The sequence below is a fragment of the Halichoerus grypus genome, chromosome 2, assembly GCF_964656455.1.
Source record: "Halichoerus grypus chromosome 2, mHalGry1.hap1.1, whole genome shotgun sequence".
Taxonomy (NCBI): domain Eukaryota; kingdom Metazoa; phylum Chordata; class Mammalia; order Carnivora; family Phocidae; genus Halichoerus; species Halichoerus grypus.
This window is the reverse complement of record NC_135713.1, coordinates 195,223,804-195,243,308: the sequence shown is the minus strand read 5'-3', so window position 1 is coordinate 195,243,308 and position 19,505 is coordinate 195,223,804. Positions and strand designations below refer to the sequence as shown.

At 45.8% G+C, this 19,505-nt stretch overlaps 1 protein-coding gene across 6 annotated transcripts in view; it reads left to right on the top strand.

The window, feature by feature from the left end:
* The window catches only part of PECAM1 (platelet and endothelial cell adhesion molecule 1), a 94,615-nt gene that overhangs the window by 35,291 nt on the left and 39,819 nt on the right, over positions 1 to 19,505 (top strand). For all 6 annotated transcript variants that reach the window (XM_078065927.1, XM_078065932.1, XM_078065931.1 and 3 more), the window contains 8 exons: positions 3,190 to 3,438; positions 4,695 to 4,970; positions 8,122 to 8,409; positions 9,086 to 9,193; positions 10,353 to 10,380; positions 11,609 to 11,685; positions 13,689 to 13,742; positions 15,452 to 15,514. In XM_078065927.1, coding sequence (XP_077922053.1) covers positions 3,190 to 3,438; positions 4,695 to 4,970; positions 8,122 to 8,409; positions 9,086 to 9,193; positions 10,353 to 10,380; positions 11,609 to 11,685; positions 13,689 to 13,742; positions 15,452 to 15,514 — 1,143 coding nt within the window. The remainder of the gene's footprint in view (positions 1 to 3,189; positions 3,439 to 4,694; positions 4,971 to 8,121; positions 8,410 to 9,085; positions 9,194 to 10,352; positions 10,381 to 11,608; positions 11,686 to 13,688; positions 13,743 to 15,451; positions 15,515 to 19,505) is intronic.

Genomic DNA, 19,505 nt, shown 5'->3' with positions numbered 1-19,505 from the left:
TTCATTTACTGAAAGCCTTCTAAGTGTCAAGCATTGAGTGTAGAGTCACAGGGACAATCCACAGTATCACAGGTAGGCTGCCAACTTCCCAACTGGGTGATTGGCAAATGTGTTGGATCCTGCCAGTCTTCAGTGTGTACTAGCAATTTATCATTGATAATGACAAATATCTTGATGGTACATGTTGTTTTTCACTGATAAGACATATTATCTCATTAGAGAAAAGTATTCAATTCAACATACATTGAGTACCTTCTGTATGCTGGGCAACTTATTGGGGATAGATAGCTGTCTAAGGTCAGGCTTTGCCCTTGAAGAATTCACAGACGTAAATAGACCATTCGAATGCAATGTCATGAACAAGTACAATAAAGGGATGGGCATACTGCTGTGAGAGCAACAGGGACCAAGTGGTGAACCAACTGACTCTTGCATCAGTCAGAGCAGCATCCTTACCTGTCAGGCCAGGCTACTTGAGGAAAGCATAAAGCATCATGGGTCCCTAAGATACTACTGTTGTAGGTGATCACCTACACCCAAAAGTCTGTATCATGTCGGGTATGCAAGTCATTCAGTAGATCAGTCTCCCTGGCCCAAGATAGCAAAGTGTTAGACTCAGCCTGCCCTTCCCATCCCTTCAGCCTGAGTGCTCTGTGATCCCGAGCTCTGCCCTTTCCACATGGAGCTAATTGAGCCACACCAGGGCTGGCAGGCAAGCATCCTCATGTTCAAGTTCTACCAGGCCTTTGGAAATGTTTCCAGGCCCACTTAAACATCTGGTTATCCACACCCCTGTTGCTATCAAGCCTCACTGTCAGTGGATATAGTGACGTTAGCAGCTCACGATAATTTTATGAACATGAAAATCATTGAATTAGTCATTTGTCTTCGGATAGAAAAGACACCTTCCCCCCCCCCCCGGCCCCCACTGTCCACCTTTTCAGATTTAATCTGTCGCCAGGTGTTGCCAGATCTCTCAACTCTGTCCTGTCTTCTTATCTCTGTAATCACATCCTAACACTGGCCCTCACACTAGGATTATCTATTGCAGGGGTGTCCTGGAGCATCTCTGTTCCAGTTCATTCTTCAACCAGCTATAGGAGAAGCCCTTCTAATATGGCCCCTATTTGACATCACTATTCATGGGCTTAAATTCCTGCATGGTCATGATCCTTCACTTTGACCCCATCCCCTTCCCAACATCCCTCCCACTCTGCCTAGATCACCCTTTCCCCTTGGCCGCTGAAAAACTTCTGCTGTCCTTAAAGACCAAGCCCCAGATCTCCCTCCAGACTCCCCCAGGAGAGTCCCATGGTCACACCTCAGTTCCCACCACACTATTCCTGTCTTTATGTCAGCAGTCCCTGCAAAGATCTAGCATATGCCACCACCACTCTGAGTAAGCTCTCGAAAGACCAAGTCTGGGGTTCAACTCACCTTACATTGTTGATACTTAAAACAGAGCCTGGCACATTGTAGGAGCTCAATAAATATTCATTCAATGAGCAAGTAAAAGACTAATCCTTATTAGTCTACATGATGGTCCCACCAGTCTGTTACATTATGTCCTTTAGAAATGGACTATTGTTCCCTAATATTTCATTCCTAATTCTAAACCATCTTGCACCTACTTCTGCAGGATGGTTTCTACTTTTTACATTTTTGTTTACATATTTTTAAACAGAGAGTTGTTTCTTTGGGATTCTTGCTGAGTCATTTTTTCACATTTTTTGGTATACACCCAATGAAATTGTAAGGTATCTTAGGATGTCTCTCTTTGGTTCCTTTCCTCACTCCTAAGCTAGAGCTTTTGATCATGCTCTGAAAACAGATAAGTCAATGCTTATATGGAAGGAAGGATGGGATGTGTCTTAATAAAATATAAATTAATTATTGGGCTACCACCTTACTTGAAGTTTTATTTGATTTTATTGAGGAAAGTAGGAAAGCACTGGGGACTGATTATGATGGAAATGACTTCCATAGCTATGTAATATCAATGACAATGACAGTGTTGATTGGTGTCCCCAAACCTGTTAAATTTAGAACCAAAGGTAGATTTTGATTCCCTCACTCCTGGCTGCATTCTCAAACCTGTAGTCCAAGAAGCTTTCCTAAGAGGAACTTTGGGTCTCTGTTCTTTTCTCAATATGCAGATAGTCTCAAAAATTACTGACTCCTGGGGTGCCTGGGTGGCTCAGTTGGTTGAGTGTCTGCCTTTGGTTTGGGTTGTGATCTCAGGATCCTGGGATTGAGCCCCATGTTGGGCTCCCTGCTCAGTGGGGAGTCTGCTTCTCCCTCCCCCCAACACCCCCCCCCGTGCTTGCTTGCATGTGTGCTCTCTCTCTCTCTCAAATAAATAAATAAAATCTTTTAAAAAATTACTGAGTCCTTCCTCCTGCATCAAAAGCCATAATCCTGAAGCCAGAGTATACTTGCTTACACGAAGGACCAAGTCTTCGCAGCAGCTAAGTAGTTAATTAGTAATTTCCCAGTATCTGAAAATAAAAACGTATTCCATAACTACAAAATCTTGATGTATTTCAGGGAATATTTAAATAAGGAGATGCCAAGATTTCTTAAAAGTCAACTGTTATCTTTACTGTTGTTGACATTCAACCTGAATTATGGTACTAGTGACTCCTTAAAGTGGCATAGAATTCTAGCTTATGAAGTACTCAACTTCAGGAGGCTTCAGGTGTCATCTTCATCTTTCTCTGTGGGAAGTTTGGGAGGGATGGGGGCCAGCTGCCACTTCTCCCCAACCTCACGCTCTCACTCTGCTTCAAGCCTGCACTGCATCCCTCCTGCTTCCAGTCTGGGCCCCTTCAACCCCATCCCTTCTCCTTCCAGATATCTCCCTCTAACACACATCTGATGCCATTCCCCTGACCCAAACTCTCCATGGTTCCCATTGCCCCTAGGATACAATTCACATTTCTTTATGTGGTTCCCAAGGTCCTTCAAGATCTATAGGTCTTCCTTCTACTCCCACTATGTTCCAGGATGCTTGAACTTTCAGGTGCTCCTTCCTGCCAGGCCTGTTCCTCTGCTTAGAACACTCCCTGTTCACCTGGATAGCTTCCTGCAAGAGTCCCTTCCTGATTCTCTCTCTTCCGTCTCTGTAAGGGGCCCATGATTGGTGCCCAGAAACATCTCACTCCCTTCCCTCACTCCCTGGTTTTTCAGAGCTATTTTCCAAACCGAAGCTGGAATCTTCCGCCACCCGTCTGGACCAGGGAGAAAGCCTGAACCTGTGGTGCTCCATTCCAGGAGCACCTCCAGCCAACTTCACCATCCAGAAGGAAAAGATGATTGTGTCAGAGTCTCAAAATTTCACCAGGATCGCCTCAGCGAGGGACAGTGGGACATACACCTGCAACGCAAGCATGGGCAAGGTGGTCAAGAGAAGCAGTGGGGTCCAGATAACCGTGTGTGGTGGGTACATCCTCACTGGCTCAGAGAGTCTTGAGTGGGATGAGACAGAGACAGTTTATCACCAGCTGCACCCTCTCCAGGCTGAAGGCAGATCACACTGAGGCAGGGGAAGAACTTGGGGGAGAGAGAGCGGTGAAATGAAGAGACCAAACAAGTGGGTATTCCTGCTCCAAGTACAGGAAGGAGGCAATACAAGGAAAGCGTAGGCAAAAGTGAAGTTCATGGCTTTATTGTGGCTGCATGCTGATGATGTGGCTGAGCTGGCAAGATTCTGGCTGCTGGAACAGGCTCCCACTCCAAAGGTCAGGGAGGAAACACTCCTTATTCAACACTAAACTTCAGGATCTAAGTTCCTGGTTTTTATCCATATCCTGACTGACTAGTAAGCCCAGGTCTTCTGGTGGGCAGAATGTAGGTACTGGGACCACCTAAAGCCATGCTTCCCAGAGCTGACTGTGCATGCGAAACTGGGTTAGAATGCAGATCAAGATGGAGCCAGAGTCTACATCTCTGACTCGTGCCTGCTTTGGGGATGTTGGGCCCTGGACCGCCCTCGGAGTAGAGGGTCTCTAAGTGACAGTGGAACTCTGGTCAGGCTGTCATAGGCTCTGCTGCAACTCAGTCACCATCCTTCAGTTTAACCCATGGCTGTGGTTTATGCAGCCAAGATTTTAGTCTCAACTCAACCAGGGTCATAGTCTCTTGTCAACTCACTCGTCATGGAATTCCCAGGGAAATAATACAAGAGACAAACGCGGGTCATTACATTTCATAAGCTTTACAAATAAGCAAACTTCTGCATAAGGACCTCGTAGAATTCTTGCTTCTCGAGGCATAGATACGGTTTACTCTCAAGAGAGCCTGAGGCACTGAAAATTTGTTTTCAAATCGATTCCACCTGGGTGCTTGTTATATTTCTTATGCTTTTCCTGTATCTTTCCTCAACGCAACAGCAACATACGGGTGTGTGAACATGTGTAGGTGAGATATATGAAAATATAAAAGGATTTAGGGGGATGTAGTGTTTTTCTTGTCACCCTTTTTTGTTTATAGCATTCACTTCCCCTCTCCCTCGTCACCACACACACACACACAACCTGTCCCTCTTAAAATAGTCCTATGAAGGTAGGTAAGACAGGCAGGTAATTATGGTAATGCCAGAGAAGCAAAGAGCAGAGTTTGGAGAAGGACCCTCTTGGGCTGGATGTTTTGTTTCTGCCTTCAGTGTTGTTCAGGTTGTTTCTCTGTCATTCTAGAAATGCTCTCCAAGCCTAGGATTTTTTATGACTCCAGCTCCGAGGTGATAAAAGGACAGACCATCGCAGTCAGCTGCCAATCCATAAATGGAACCGTGCCTATTTCTTACCACCTTTTAAAAGCAAATAACATTTTGGAGAGCCGTGACATGACCTCAAATGAGCCTGCAGTATTCAAAGACAACCCAACGAAAGATGTAGAATACCAGTGTATTGTGGATAATTGTCACTCCCATACCGAAATGGCCAGTGAAGTTCTGTGGGTCAAGGTGATAGGTGAGTTGCTGTGCTGTGGGAAGAAATCCTGTGGTTTGGGGGCTTTACTTCACATTTTCAAAGGTTTGGGGTTGCCCCGGGGGGTTGTATGCACAAGTGGGTAGTACTTGTGCAAAGGCCATAAACACGTGGCAGCGCGGGCCCAAGGCCCAGGTAAATGGGTCCAGAAGATATCTGGTGGCTCTTGGTGTGGCCAGTGACATCTCTTTGCAGAATCTTTCCATTGAACTGCTAAAATATCAGAGCAAAGTGTCCTGACGTCAAGAAGCACTAAAGTTGTGTTTTGGGGCTCCCTTAACATTTGCTCCTTTTTAGATGAACTGACAGCTATCTCTGAGAATTGTAGACCAGAGTTTTTCTCCACTATGGACTCTTGGGGAGGCAGATTCCGTCATGTGCAGAACCTGCAGCCGTCAGAGCTTCAGGCTGTAGTCTCATGGGACTCACGCTGTCATACTCAGGAGAAATATACCATTGTGGTGGGGTGGATGTTTTTCCTTGAGCCTCTGTCTTGTGCCTCTCAGGAGGCCTCAGGAGGCCATTGTTTGCATCTCTGAGATATTCCATATCCTTTTGTAAAAAGTTTAATATGCTTCTCCTTCTTCCTCCTCCTTCTTGTTTAATAACTGCCTATCTGCAGGTACCACTGTGGACCTCTGAAGCAGGATAGAGATTCCTGCTTCTATTAATGTATGGTCCAAAAGGAGCCATACTTTTCAAATTAATATCAATATATATAAAGCATCTAATGCTATAGGGCATACAAAAAAAGAAAACATGTTCTTTGTTTTCAATGATATAACAAGAAACACAGGATGTCCTGATTAAATAATGGAGAAATATTTTAGTATGTTTGAATGACAGTGCAAGTAAGCATAGAAAAAAAATGTTACTAGGGAACCCATGATTGTCGCATGAACTATCCTTACAACAATGGTGATAGGAATTCAGGGCATGAAAGATACCATCTAGCTTGAGTTAGAAGAGCTGGGTTAGGAGCCAGGTCTTGACAATGGGTCAAGAAAGGGCTGGAGATGGCCTACCAGTTAAATACATGAGCAAAATGTCTCCATGGAGCAGTTCAGAAGACTGGGTAGATCAGATGGCTGGAAACAAAAGATTGGGACTGGAAAATCATTGGATATAAACTGAAAAAGTGACTGAGCTCAACTGTGAAGGGCATCGAATGCCAGTCTTCAGAGTTGAGAATTTGTCCTGTGTGCAATAAGAGCCAGAAGAGGAAAGGAGGTCATGAGGAGGATGGAGCTTGGGGGAGATTAACCAGGGGGCTCTATCAGTTAGAAGTGGAGGCCTCAAACCTCACAATACCTTAAGAAGCCAATGAAGAAGCCTACCTGAAACTGTTTAAATTGGTTTAAATTGGGTCAATACAAGTGGTTAACATTACTGAGCCCTGACTATGTGGGCACCCCAGTGTGAAGTATTTTAGCAAATTATCTCCATTAATACTTACAATAGCCTTGTAAGATGCATTAAAATATTATCCTTATTTTATGATGATGCAGTGAAGGCTTAAGATGAACAGCTGGTGGGCAGTTGGGCTGGGAATGGGGGCCGGGCAGCCTGGCTCCTGAAGCTGGCTTGCCACCACCCCACTGTGCTTCAGCAGGAGAGAGGCTCTCGAATCAGGCTCTACCCTCCAGGACTCTGCCCTTGTGGTTGAACTCCACCCTCCCATCTCGGGCCTGGTGATCCCTTTTGTGGGACCGGCATCTCTGTGGTCTGGCCACCCACTGCACTCTCAAGGAGGTGGTTCATAAGTCAGATGCCAGGGGCGCCTGGGTGGCTCAGTTGGTTGAGCATCCGACTCTTGGTTTCAGCTCGGGTCATGATCTCATGAGATCGAGCCCCACATCTGGCTCAGAGGGGAGTCTGCTTGGGATTATCTCCCTCTTTCTCTGCCCCTCCACTGTTCTCTCTCTCTAAAATGAATGAATAAATCTTTTTTAAAAAATAAAGTCAGATGCCAGTCTGCTGACCAGTCCATTCTCACACTAATATGAAAGTCTGCTTGGGAAGACAATTGAGGATCAGAACTTTGGTAATTAAACTTGTAAAATGTATATGGGAGGAAATTGAGTGCTGCTTGGATCTGCTGGGAATGCAAGGCTGGCAGGGCTTCCTAGTGGAAATGCCCAGGTCAGAATTGAGACCTGGAATCCAGGGGGAGTAATTGGACTACAGCTGTCTATTTCGGCATTAAATGCTCTATGTTTATGTGTTAAATGCACAAACAGAAGCTATGGTGTAGGTGAGATCACCAAAGAAGAGAATGGAGATGGAAAGCTGAGGACTAAATTTTGCAGAAAGTCCATATTTAAGGGGCAAAAGGAAGATAAACTAGTGAATAAAGAGGGTGTAACAGGTGAGGAGGTTAGAGAATCTAGGCTGGGATGCATCAGAGAGGCCGCAGAGGAAGCCGCACTGGTTTGGGAAAGCCGCAGATGGGAAGACTGGAAGGACACCTATGAAGACTGGAATTAATCTGCTGGGGACTCAGGGATGGGAGAGTCAGGATCGGGTGACCTTTGGCGTATTCTTCAAAACCAGAGATGGAGAGCAGTTTCCAAAGCGGAGGGATGGAAGTCAGGTGACAGGGGTAACAAGAAGGTGGGAAATGAGGATGCGAGAGCAGTTGGTTTAGAACATTTGTAAAGGAAAAGGGAGAAAAACAGGAATAGCTAAAGATAGTGGGTCAAGGTTATTCATAAGATCTGGAAGTGCCATACATCTTTGTAAGCACAGGGAGGGAAATCACACACACATACACACACACACACTCACACACACACACTCACACACTCAACAGGGCACAGAGATGAACTATATCATCAGGCTGAGTGGTCAGCAATCCTTGAGGTGCTAAGTGAAGGGAGGTGTCCCTAGCATCTTGTGTGTAAACAACACATGGGCAAAGGAGGCTTCAGTTGCTGTCCTTCTGGGCTAAGGAGAGGAGGGGAGATGTGAAGGACGTGGGGTGGGGGTGGTGAATTGAGTAAAAGGCACACACAGTCACAGTCCCAGTCTCTGTCACAGGGTGGCAGGAGGCTGGCCCCAAGCAGCACTGTGTCATGTTCCCTCTCTTGCACCTCCTCCTTTCCTCAGCGCTGTCCCTTTCACTGCCTTTCAGCCCCGGTGGATGAGGTCAAGCTCTCTATCCTGCTGAATGAGGATGTGGAGTCTGGGAAGGCCGTCGTGCTTCGGTGCTCCGTGAACGAAGCATCTGGTCCAATCACCTTCAGGTTTTACAGAGAAAAAGAGACCAGTCCCTTCTACCAAATCACCTTGAATGACACCCAGGCCATTTGGCACAAGGCGAAGGCTAGCAAGGAGCAGGAGGGACAGTATTACTGCACAGCCTCCAACAGAGGCAACCGGGTTAAAAGCAGTCCCCAAAGCAACATACTGACAGTCCGAGGTGAGTCAGGGTCTGAAACAGTGGGATCTAGCGTGGCCTCCAAGAGCGAGGCCAAAGCCTCATCCCTTGTAAGAGGAAGTGGGCAGCTGTTTAGCTCATTTCACTGAGGGTTAAGAGACCAATGTCCTCCAGGCTCTTTTGTTGCAAGTGACAGACATGCATCCAAATTAAATATAAAAGAGGAATTGGTTATTATAAAAAATTAGAAATTTCTCACATAGTTGTAATTCCAAATTCTTGGTCAAGAGATACCAGTTGGCCCATCTTGGGTCAAATGTCCACCCATGGACTACCTATGGCCAAGGGGATTGGGTCATGTGGAAGGGACATAGTTAGGGGAGCCCACACAAGTGGGTAGAAGCTGGTTTCCTAGTGAAGGAGAAGGGCTGAATAGACCCCAGAAAGGAGTCTGCTTCAGTCCAATGGTCCTTTAAGACCATAGCTGACTCTGTAGCAAACAAACAAACAAACAAACAAAAGACACACAAAAACATCTCTCCACCAGCTATGAACAGTGTCCTTCAGAGGTTGATGTTCATGTAAGATGCTGGTTACAAGGACTATAAAAATTAGTCTTATTTGTTGCTTAAACCTGGTATTATTTCTTGCTGGCAGAGGAAAAACCTATGTGTGTGTGTATGTGTGTGTGTGTGTGTGTTTTTTTCTTCGTTCCCAGTCTTTCTTGCCCCATGGATAAAAGGACTTATTGCAGTATTTGCCATTGGAGTGATAATTGCCATCTTGGTACTTGGGGCCAGATGTTATTTTCTGAAGAAAGCCAAGGGTAAGTACAGTTCTTTCATTCCATTCTGGTAGGTTGCCCTGTCCAGGAAACTGGCCCTGGACATGAGGGGCTTCAGCTTCATGGAGGGCTGGTGCTCTGCCCCACTGGGAACTGAGGAGATATAACTGGTGACAATTGTTTTTCTCCTTGGGGTGTCACCTTGATAACCAAAGATTTTGGCTTTGGTGGGCATAAAGCTTTTATTGCCCCCTTGGATTTAGTTAGGCACAAAGGAAAGCGATTGCTTTCCTAGCTGGACAACCCAGAAAAGCTGCATCTGGGGGGAGGTTGCATCTACATGTGGTCAGAAGATGCTGTTTCTGTGGATTTGGCCACACCTAGTCCTGCAGTTGGTAGAGTGCTATGGAGACCCACCTAGGGCCCCCCCGCCCCCGCCATCCACTGAATGCCTCCTAATTTGTGCCATGATTTCTACCCTGTGCTTGAGGTTAACCACACATGGAAGGGAAGCCAGGATCACCCACTGACACTCAGGAATCAGAGTCAGCTAGCATGAACTTAAGGAAAAGGGCTCGGCCCCACTAAATTCTGCAAAAATTTTTGTAGAGCAGGGCAGGTTGTTTTGGAGCCCCGGTGCTGCTGCCTGGGATGGGTGGGGGCAGATGGGATGAGGAGGGGCCCTGGGCTTTTTCTAGAATAAGAAAGCTGCAACCCTTCTGGGAAGACAGGCTCCAGAACCAGCCCTTTCCTAAGGCTGACCCTGGCCTTCGTCTCAGGCCAGCTTGGAATTAAAAGCATAAGGACTGATGTAGCCTTTACTTCTTGGAATCATCTTGAATCAAAAAGATAGTTGCCTGTTTATCTGGCTTACCTGGTTCCTCTCCTGTTGACTTCATCTCTTATCACATTCCACTAAGGAAAATTGCTCCTGGCTAAAACAGTCAAAATGTCCATATTTCTGGAGGAAATGATGTGAAATCTCTTGGTATAAGACCAAGAGAAGACCTACTTTGTTTGTTTATTTGTTTGTTTGTTTTTTTCTTCTTTTTTTAAAAGCAGGAATATATTTGGCTTTCTTTTCTCTTTTTATGGGCATTCAATCTTCAAGAAAGTCAGATATGGTTGAGATGAGTCTTCCTATCTGGTACAGACGTGGATACTTTATACTAACTTTGGATTTTCTCTTTCTCTTTTAAAGCCAAGCAGACACCAGTGGAGATGTCCAGGTCAGTGTGTACTTGGGAGAGAGGTGGCTACTCTGTAGACATGCATCAACTATAGGGAGATTCTGGTCCTTAGAGAGTTTTCAGTGTCTCTTGGAAAACTCAGAAAAATAAGGGTCTTAGGTGTGAGTAGCATAGGCATGCGTGTGTCTTTGGCTCCTTGGAAGATTGCCAACTGTCCTTCCATGGGAAAGAATGGCTTTATTCTGAGGTCATGCCCTTCTTATGCTGTTCCTTGTGAGATCTCCTTTTCCTTATGAAATTATATTGGTAGTAGATGGAATTTTTAAAGATTGCTTACTTGGCAAAATAGAGTTGGCCTAAGGAAAAAAAAGGGGGGGGTAATATTTTTACTGTTCTTGAAATCCAAAATTCAAAAGTATGGAAAGGGATAGCTCTGTCCTGGAGAAAAACAGTAGCACAGGATGAAGAATTCAGAGGGGTGGGATTCACCTTGGCCCTGACACTTCTTATTTTTATTATAGAAAAGCCAAATATCCAATTTTTATTTCTCAATAAAATACATAAAAAGCTTCACATATTATATATAAATTAAAATGAGTTATGCAGAGTCCCATGCAAAATATTAAAAAGTGTCATTTTCATTTCTAATTTGAGGCTAATATTGACATGTATGAGAAATTGTGTGAGAGCAAATAAAACTCTTGATCAACAATAATGAAATCATACGTATTGCTTAAGGCAAATTATTTTGTATTTATAGTAACTATAATATACAATACTATTCAATTTGGCAGACATAGTCTTTATCTGAAACTATTTCTATAAATACATACCAGAATACATTTCTAACAGGCCATTTATATGTAAGTGAAAGCAACAAGGATATATGTGTGTATATATTTGATTAATATAGGATAATTCTGGTATGTCAAATATGTATGAGATGATGGACTATTTAATGAATGGAATAATAGAATAATCAAGCAATTCTGGAAATAAATGAAGACCGTCCAAAGGAGGACAAGAAAACGCTACTTCTTCAGAGCTTGCTATAGCAAGGGAGGGCCCTCACACTTCTTTTAACAGCAAAGAGTTTTTGTCAACATTTTGGAAAAAATGTTTATTTTCCACAGGAGAGGGTAAAGTTTTCCTCACTTCAGAAAACGCCCCCTGGTTTTCTCATATCTTTCCTTGATTGTTTTCGTGGTTTGAAGTTAGAGCCAAAAAAAGTCATACTCTTTCTTTCCTCTTGAAATTTCCTTTTAAGGCCAGCAGCACCACTTCTGAACTCCAGCAACGAGAAGATGTTGTCAGATCCCAATACTGAAGCCAACAGACATTACGGTAGAGTCATGGTTTCCTGCTAAGTGTTTTCCCCAGCTGGCCACAAACTCCCTCACCCCTCTTAGAAGCAGAATCTGTAGATGATGGGGTTCAAGTTGGAAGGGAAGCCCTGTCCTCAAGCAGGGGCACTTCATCTAACGGGTCGTGGAAGGGTGAGCTGATAAGCAAAACAAAAACTTAGGAAGAAAGGCAGAACATTCTACCCTAATCTTAACCACCTCCTAAACATCCCCGGGGAATGAAAGGTGGAGAATAATTATAATGCTGCGGATACCCATCCTGGGTTATCTTCCAAAACTTTGAACATGGCCCAGGTATAATCATTATCCTTTTGTTAGAGAGCGAGAGACCAGTTATCAGATGAAGGCATTGGTAAAAGATCTTCTCAGATGGAATTATTTATTACAAGCACAAGACAGTTTTCCACTCAGCTTTTGCCACAACTGATTTCAATATTTCTCTGTTAGTGGAGGCATTTAAAAGAAAAGAGTGGTACAAAGAGTACCTGGTGATAAGGCTTTAGTGCAAGCTTGGAAGTCCGCTCAGTAGGGTGGGAAGCCAATCCCACCCCCCCACCCCACCCCCACCCCCGCATTTCTTAATCCCATTAGATCTCGGAGAAAATGACTGCAGTCTTGGAGCCAGGGTGGTGGCCGCTTCCCAGCGGGGCAGATAATTTTATCACATGCAATGTCCTGTCCCAGACCAGGTTGGGGGCAGTTTTCTTTATCAGAAGGTCTGGGAATAGAACGCCCATGTTCTTTACTAAATGCGTAAGTGTTCCACAAAATGAGAGTTTTAGGATATGCCTCTTGCAGGGCGTACTTGAGGCATATGTTTTAAGAACTGAGCGATTCTTGTAACTACCAAATCATCAACCTTTAAAAAGTGAATAAAACAGTGCCTGGCTGGCTCAGTCGGCAGAGCATGAGACTCAGTCTCAGGGTGGTGAGTTCAAGCCCCACACTGGGCATGGAGACTACTTAAAAAAATAAACATGTAAACAAACAAACAAACAATAAATAAACAGACAGAAGAACCTGGGAATTGCTGAAGTCCATCAAATAGAACAGGAACTAAAGAAAACATACAATGTGGTACAATCCTTACTAAAAAGTGAATAAAACATCTGTAATAACAAAAGTAATGGACCAATAAAGAAAACAGAATATCATGTAAGAAACTACATTCGGAAATATTTGGACTACTTAGCAAAAAGTAATCCAGTGTTATAGGGGAAATACCTTTTTGTGGTATAAGGGGGGTTCTTTTGGTTATTTGTATTATACATAAATACGTAGACACTAAATTGAATGCTAATATAGACTTGTATTAAAATAGGATTTCCCCCAAATTTCTAAAATGCAAGAAATACTCTAATTCTTATATTGTCTCTCCATGGATTATTTCACTTTATAAAATATTTTAGTAATCACAATAAGTAATTAGCTTAAATGCATAATGGAAAATCATGTATTCTTCAGAAGTATTTATATTATTTATAATCCATAAAATTATTTTTAATAAAGAACAACTTGATAAAAAAAAAAGTTAAGAAGTTCTTTTTGCCCACTGAGGTGGCAGCCTGGAGGTACCACAATTTCTTTAAACCATGTTCTCCTGCATCCAGCTCTCTGGTTGGAGAGGGTTAGTTTGCTAGTGTTTTTCATGTTTCTGGTTATGGGCCTATCCCTTTAGAATTAAGCTTAATTTCTAATGAGCTTGCTCAAAGTGAACAATTCTGAGTCTTGAACAGTTCATAAGCAGAAGTATCCTACCCGTGGGATGGTGGGCATCACTGGTACTAGAAAGTGACCACACAGAGGTCGGATGGGGCCATAGGGGGACGAAGAGGGAATCCAGAATCTTCTACACTGCTGGTGGACCACTACACTGACGAAGTTAGGCCTCACTCTGTGTGTTAGCGGCCTGAGTTTTTTACAAGTTATATAGGAAACTAGGATTTCTGTTGCCACTCATCCTCTTTGTTATTTTTCAATTAGGTTACAATGAAGATGTTGGAAACCATGCAATGAAACCAATAAATGAAAATAAAGGTAATTATCGAACTAAGTTTTTTTTTTATTAGAAACATTTACAGGAAAAAAGATCCCTAGGAAGGAACTAAAACTGTTAAGACCTGGGGATATTACCCCCTACTCCCCTGCCGCCCCAGTGACCCTGTCCCCAGCTGCTGTGTAAAATGGGGGAGGCTGGTCACTTGCTCCAAAGATGCTATCTTGTGTCCTTACTGGAAAGTAACCTAGGGGCCCCTGGGTGGCTCGGTCGGTTGAGCATCTGACTCTTGGTTTTGGCTCAGGTTTTGATCTCAGGGTTGTGAGAATGAGCCCCACATTGGGTTCCGTGCTCAGCATGGAGTCTGGTTGAGATTCTCTCTCCCTCTCCCTCTGCCCTTCCCCCAACTTGTTCTCTCTCTCTAAACTAAATAAATAAACCTCTTAAAAAAGAAAGACAGTAACCTAAATTCCAGTAGGAAAGAGCTGGGTTATACCTACCAGGGAACTGGGTACTGGGTACTGTAGGAGGATCTCCTCTCTCTTGGATAGTAGAGGTGGGGGCGTTTTCTAAAATAGCATTGTGGTAAATCATCAGGTTGTACACCTTACACTTATACAAGGGTTACATGTCATTTATACCTCAATAAAGCTAGAAGGAAAGTGTTAAGGGTCTGGGATGGGGAGAAGCACACAGGGTACGTCGGGGGTAATAAAAATGTTCTTTTTCTTAAAAAGACGATGGGTACACTTATTTATTATTATTATCTGTATTTTATTCCTAACTTACAAATATTCTTTGAAACCTAAGTATTTAATAAAAATAAAACATACACTATAAAAAGATATAAAAATAGCATTGCTGCTAATTTTTAAAGACAATGAACAATAGATTGCTTGCTATGGCCTTAAAGCTCAGAAGGATCGGCTAACTCATTTTTCAAAATTCCCTTCCCCTCTGGCCTGCTATCACAGGAGCTAAAGATATAAAGAGGTAAATACCGGTGTCCTTGACCACACATCAGTTTTTAGTGCTGGTGAGAAAGACTCACTCTGAGACTTCAAAAACGAAACGATAGGGTGCCTGGGTGGCTCAGGCTGTTAAGTGTCTGCCTTCGGCTGAGGTCAGGATCCTGGAGTCCCAGGATTGAGTCCTGCATTGGGCTCCCTGCTCAGCCTTCTCCCTCTGCCCTTCACCCTTCTCTCTCTCTCTCAAATAAATAAATAAAATATTTTAAAATAAAAAATAAATAAGTAAACAAACAATAATGTTACTTTGAGTTAAAGACCAACAACTTTCCCAGATTCACCATAGCGGCCCGACTGCTTTCATTAACTTGTTTTTCGAAGCATATGGCTTATATTCTCAGAGCATGTTTGGGCTGGGGAAACCTGTTCCCCATTGCCTGAGATTCTTTCCATCTTGGAGATAGCTTTCTATGCCTGTGGCCGTGGAATAGGCTTCCAGAGTTAAGTGCTGTGGCTAATCCTGAGCTTTTGTAAATCCTTCCCCTGTAAAAACAAGGGGACCTGGGCAGAAGGGTCCCTTCACATCCTGGGGATAGCAGGACTCATCACTGTCTTCCCCAGCCTGTGGTGTCCCTCTCACCCTGAATGGCATTCAGCCTGTGTCTGGCTTCCTCCTCGAAATAGGGACTCCTTCAGTCCTTTGAGTGGAAATCTCTAATGCAGGCAGGGGCCCCCGAAGGAGGTTCTGTCTAACTGTGGGGTGCTGTGGTTCTTTTGAGCAGAGCCTTTGACCTTGGATGTGGAGTACACAGAAGTGGAAGTGACCTCTCCTGAACCTTACCAAGGTAAACAGCATTACTGGAGTGGCTCCCCACGCTTTGCTCTCTGCTTGGGTGTAGACACCAGGGTGAGCTATGCTATGACCCAAGGACAAGGGTCCCTTTGGTCAGTCAGAAGGGAGGCAGTCAGCAGACAGACCTGGGCATGCCTACGGCAGGAGCGGGGACCCCTGCCTAGGCTTTTGAGGCATTAAATTTCATTATTATTTACCATACTATTAATAACGAGTAGGTTTTACTGAGCAATTACTAAGTGCTAAGAAACGTGTTTGCTGAGAGACCTTGTGAGGGCCGCCTCACTCCTGGGTGTTTTGGGTTTTCTTCCAGAGCTACGTTCCTTGCCCACACCTAGCATCTTCCTTAAAGAGTTGCTTGCACCTTGAGCTTGGGGAAATGAAACGCATGTTTGAAGGTAGTGAGGGCTTGGCTCGTTAAAGGGACTCTTGGGTAAATGCTTCTGAAAACAGAGTCCCCTTCTGTGTAAACAGTGGCACTGGCTTCCCACTTCAGGTTTTGTTTTTCTGTGTGTGGTTCTCTCAGGGGCAGGCTGGCTGGAGGTCCCTGGCTCTGGTGCGGTGCTGGGGGCACTGACTCAGCCTGGGCCACCCCATAGCGAACATGAGAGCGTCAGTTCCAGTTCCTCTTGGCCCCACCAAAACCATGCATGTCCTCGTAGCCCTCCCTCACCCTAGCTCTCCCACAGGCTGCTGCGCTCAAAGGAGCCTCCCAGAGCCTTCTGGCCCTGCTGGGAAGCTCTTTAGGGCTATAGCCACGCACCCCCTTCCCACTGAGCCTAAGGGCTGCAGCTGTGTCCACTCGGCCTGGCAAGCTGAGGGCCGCTTTCCATGCCGGGAACGCCTAGCATTACCCAGAGTCACTGGGCAGTGGCATCTCTTTATCGTCTTTGGCTCCATGAGTTGGGAGGAGTTGTGGGTTCCTTCCTTTCTCCTTGCTTAGGTTCTGGGTACCATGTCAGCAGGTATGTGCACGGAATCTTGAGGTGAGGCTGTCCCCTACGGCTCCCAGGCTGTGTGCTGCCCAGGGGGGCACCGTTCCCACAGTCTGCAGTCAGAACGGCCCCTAGAGTTGACGCTGCCCCATCTGCATGCCTACACCGGGCATCCTACTTCTAAGACGACTGGACCTGGGAAGGTGGGGGCCATGGCAGGCCTGGAGTTCTCTTCCTCTTTATTTCATTGTAAAGAGGTTTGCTTGTTAACAAAGTAAGGGTCCTTGATGGGCCAGCCCCTGTGCAAGCAGCAAAGGTACATATATGATCCCCACCCCCCAGCCCGACCCATGGAGGTAGAGCCCGTGAGGGAGCCAGGAAAACAAGGAACCGAAGAATATATGGATAGCGTCAGGTTATGGTTAGTGCTCGGAAGGAAAGGAATGGGGAGCAATGAGAAGGCATGAAAGGTAGGTTTGGGGGCTGGCATTTAAGCTGGGGCCTGAAGGGCACAAAGAAGGTGGCCCCACTAAAAGGAGAGAGGGTTAGGAGAACCCAGGAAATGGGAAGGACAGCGTGAGGTGGCCCAGGGCTTGACTCCTTTGAGGATCTGGAAGGAGGCAGATCAGTGTTATCACCAGGGGAGAGGGGGTGAGGGTGGAGCCAAAGTGCTGGCAGTGGATGGGTTCGAGATAGATTTCAGAGACGTGGCAACACTGGATGAGATTCTATGGCAAGGATCGGGGAGACCGAATCACTACAGGTTGCATGACTGACTAACCGGATGGACGGTCAGGATGCCTGAGATTGGGAGGAACAGGTTCAGTTAGGTGAAACATGAGATGCCCAAGAGGAGACAGACAGTGCTCAGAAGCGAGTCTGGGTCGGCTGTGGCTAAAGGGGCTGTAGGGGGCTCCCCTCCAGCCTTCTCTGGTCCCGCCAGAACCTGCCAAAAATGCCCCCCCGCCACCACCCCGGGCACTGTGCATCACGGGCTCAGTCCCCTTCCTCTTTTTTTTTTTATTTTTTTTATTGTTATGTTAATCCCCATACATTACATCGTTAGTTTTAGATATAGTGTTCCATGATTCATTGTTTGTGCATAACACCCAGTGCTCCATGCAGAACGTGCCCTCCTCAATACCCATCACCAGGCTAACCCATCCTCCCAACCCCCTCCCCTCTAGAACCCTCAGTTTGTTTTTCAGAGTCCATCGTCTCTCATGGTTCTTCTCCCCCTCCGATTTCCCCCCCTTCATTCTTCCCCTCCTGCTACATTCTTCTTCTTCTTTTTTTCTTTCTTAACATATATTGCATTATTTGTTTCAGAGGTACAGATCTGAGATTCAACAGTCTTGCACAATTCACAGCGCTTACCAGAACACATACCCTCCCCAGTGTCCATCACCCAGTCACCCCATCCCTCCCACCCCACCCCCCACTCCAGCAACCCTCAGTTTGTTTCCTGAGATTAAGAATTCCTCATATCAGTGAGGTCATATGATACATGTCTTTCTCTGTTTGACTTATTTCGCTCAGCATAATACCCTCCAGTTCCATCCACGTCGTTGCAAATGGCAAGATCTCATTCCTTTTGATGGCTGCATAATATTCCATTGTATATATATACCACATCTTCTTTATCCATTCATCTGTTGATAGACATCTTGGCTCTTTCCACAGTTTGGCTATTGTGGACATTGCTGCTATAAACATCGGGGTGCACGTAGCCTTTCGGGTCCCTACTTTTGTATCTTCGGGGTAAATACCCAGTAGTGCAATTGCTGGATCATATGGTAGCTCTATTTTCAACTTTTTGAGGAACCTCCATACTGTTTACCAGAGTGGCTGCACCAGCTTGCATTCCCACCAACAGTGTAGGAGGGTTCCCCTTTCTCCGCATCCCTGCCAACATCTGTCATTTCCTGTCAGTCCCCTTCCTCTTAAGGGGACTTCCGGCCAGGACAGGACGGGGAAGACTAACAAGAGGGCAAGGCTGCCCAGAGATTTTGCATATGTGTAGAAAAACCCTGCTGTCCCCTGACCCTCCAAACTCTGCTGGGCGCTCAAGCAGACAGGGCTTGCCCTGGGCTCTGGCCTTGAGGTTCTCATGCTCCCCTCTCAGAGGGCCAGGTCCTGCCCCCTCCTCTGCTGCCCGCTGGGCCAGGACGAGGTGGGATTATGAGCGCTGTGCCTGATGGCCTCAGAGGGTTTGGACTGGAGGGAGCTGAAGGAGAAAGGACACAGGGTTTTGTCCTTGGAAAAGGGTCCATTTTCCACTCTTTCGAGAATGTTTCCATGTTAGAGCGTCTGGTTTTCTTTTTCTTGCGTGAAGGTGGGGTGGGCTCTAAAGGGAAAAGAGGTCCTTGGACAGGCTGAGGAGAGGTGCTTTCCTTGCCAGGCCGAGCACAGCTGCAGTCACCTTTCCCCACGTTGCTGCGAGGGTCTCGGGAGAGCTAGAGGGAGTGCCACGTGGGTGGAAATGGAGAGTTTCTAGAAGATTCAAGCTGAGTTTTCTGGACCCAGTGTCCTGGGTGCTCAGGGACAGCAGGGCAGGGCAGGCCTGGCCTAGGATGCTGTCCCCTTGCTTTCTCATGGGTGGCGGGTGGGGCATCACTAGGGTGAGGAAAGGGCCTTGTGGTTTCAAGGCCAGTGATCAGTAAACTTGATCTGGTCTTGGCCAACCCAGTTCCCTGTCCTCAAGGCTCCCTCTTCCACAGCTGGGTTGGGGGAAGGGATGAGGATCGTGCCCAGCTCTGCCTCTGACTGGCAACTGACCAAGGAATCACTGCAGGGTGGAGGCAGGGTGGGAAGGAACTTGTTAAAGCCGGTCTGTTGCTTGTTTGCTCTGAGGCTAATTGCTGGGAAAACCCCATGACGTTGAAGCCATCTCTTTCTCGGTTAAACAGAGAAAAACAGAAGCCAAAATAAAGCCCCATCCGGAAACATCCCTGACAGCAGAGACAAACAGCCTGTTGGCCTGGGTTACTCATTAGCAGGCAGCTGCCAAGCAGAGCAGGGTGGCTGTGATGAGCTGCCAGCCCCCAC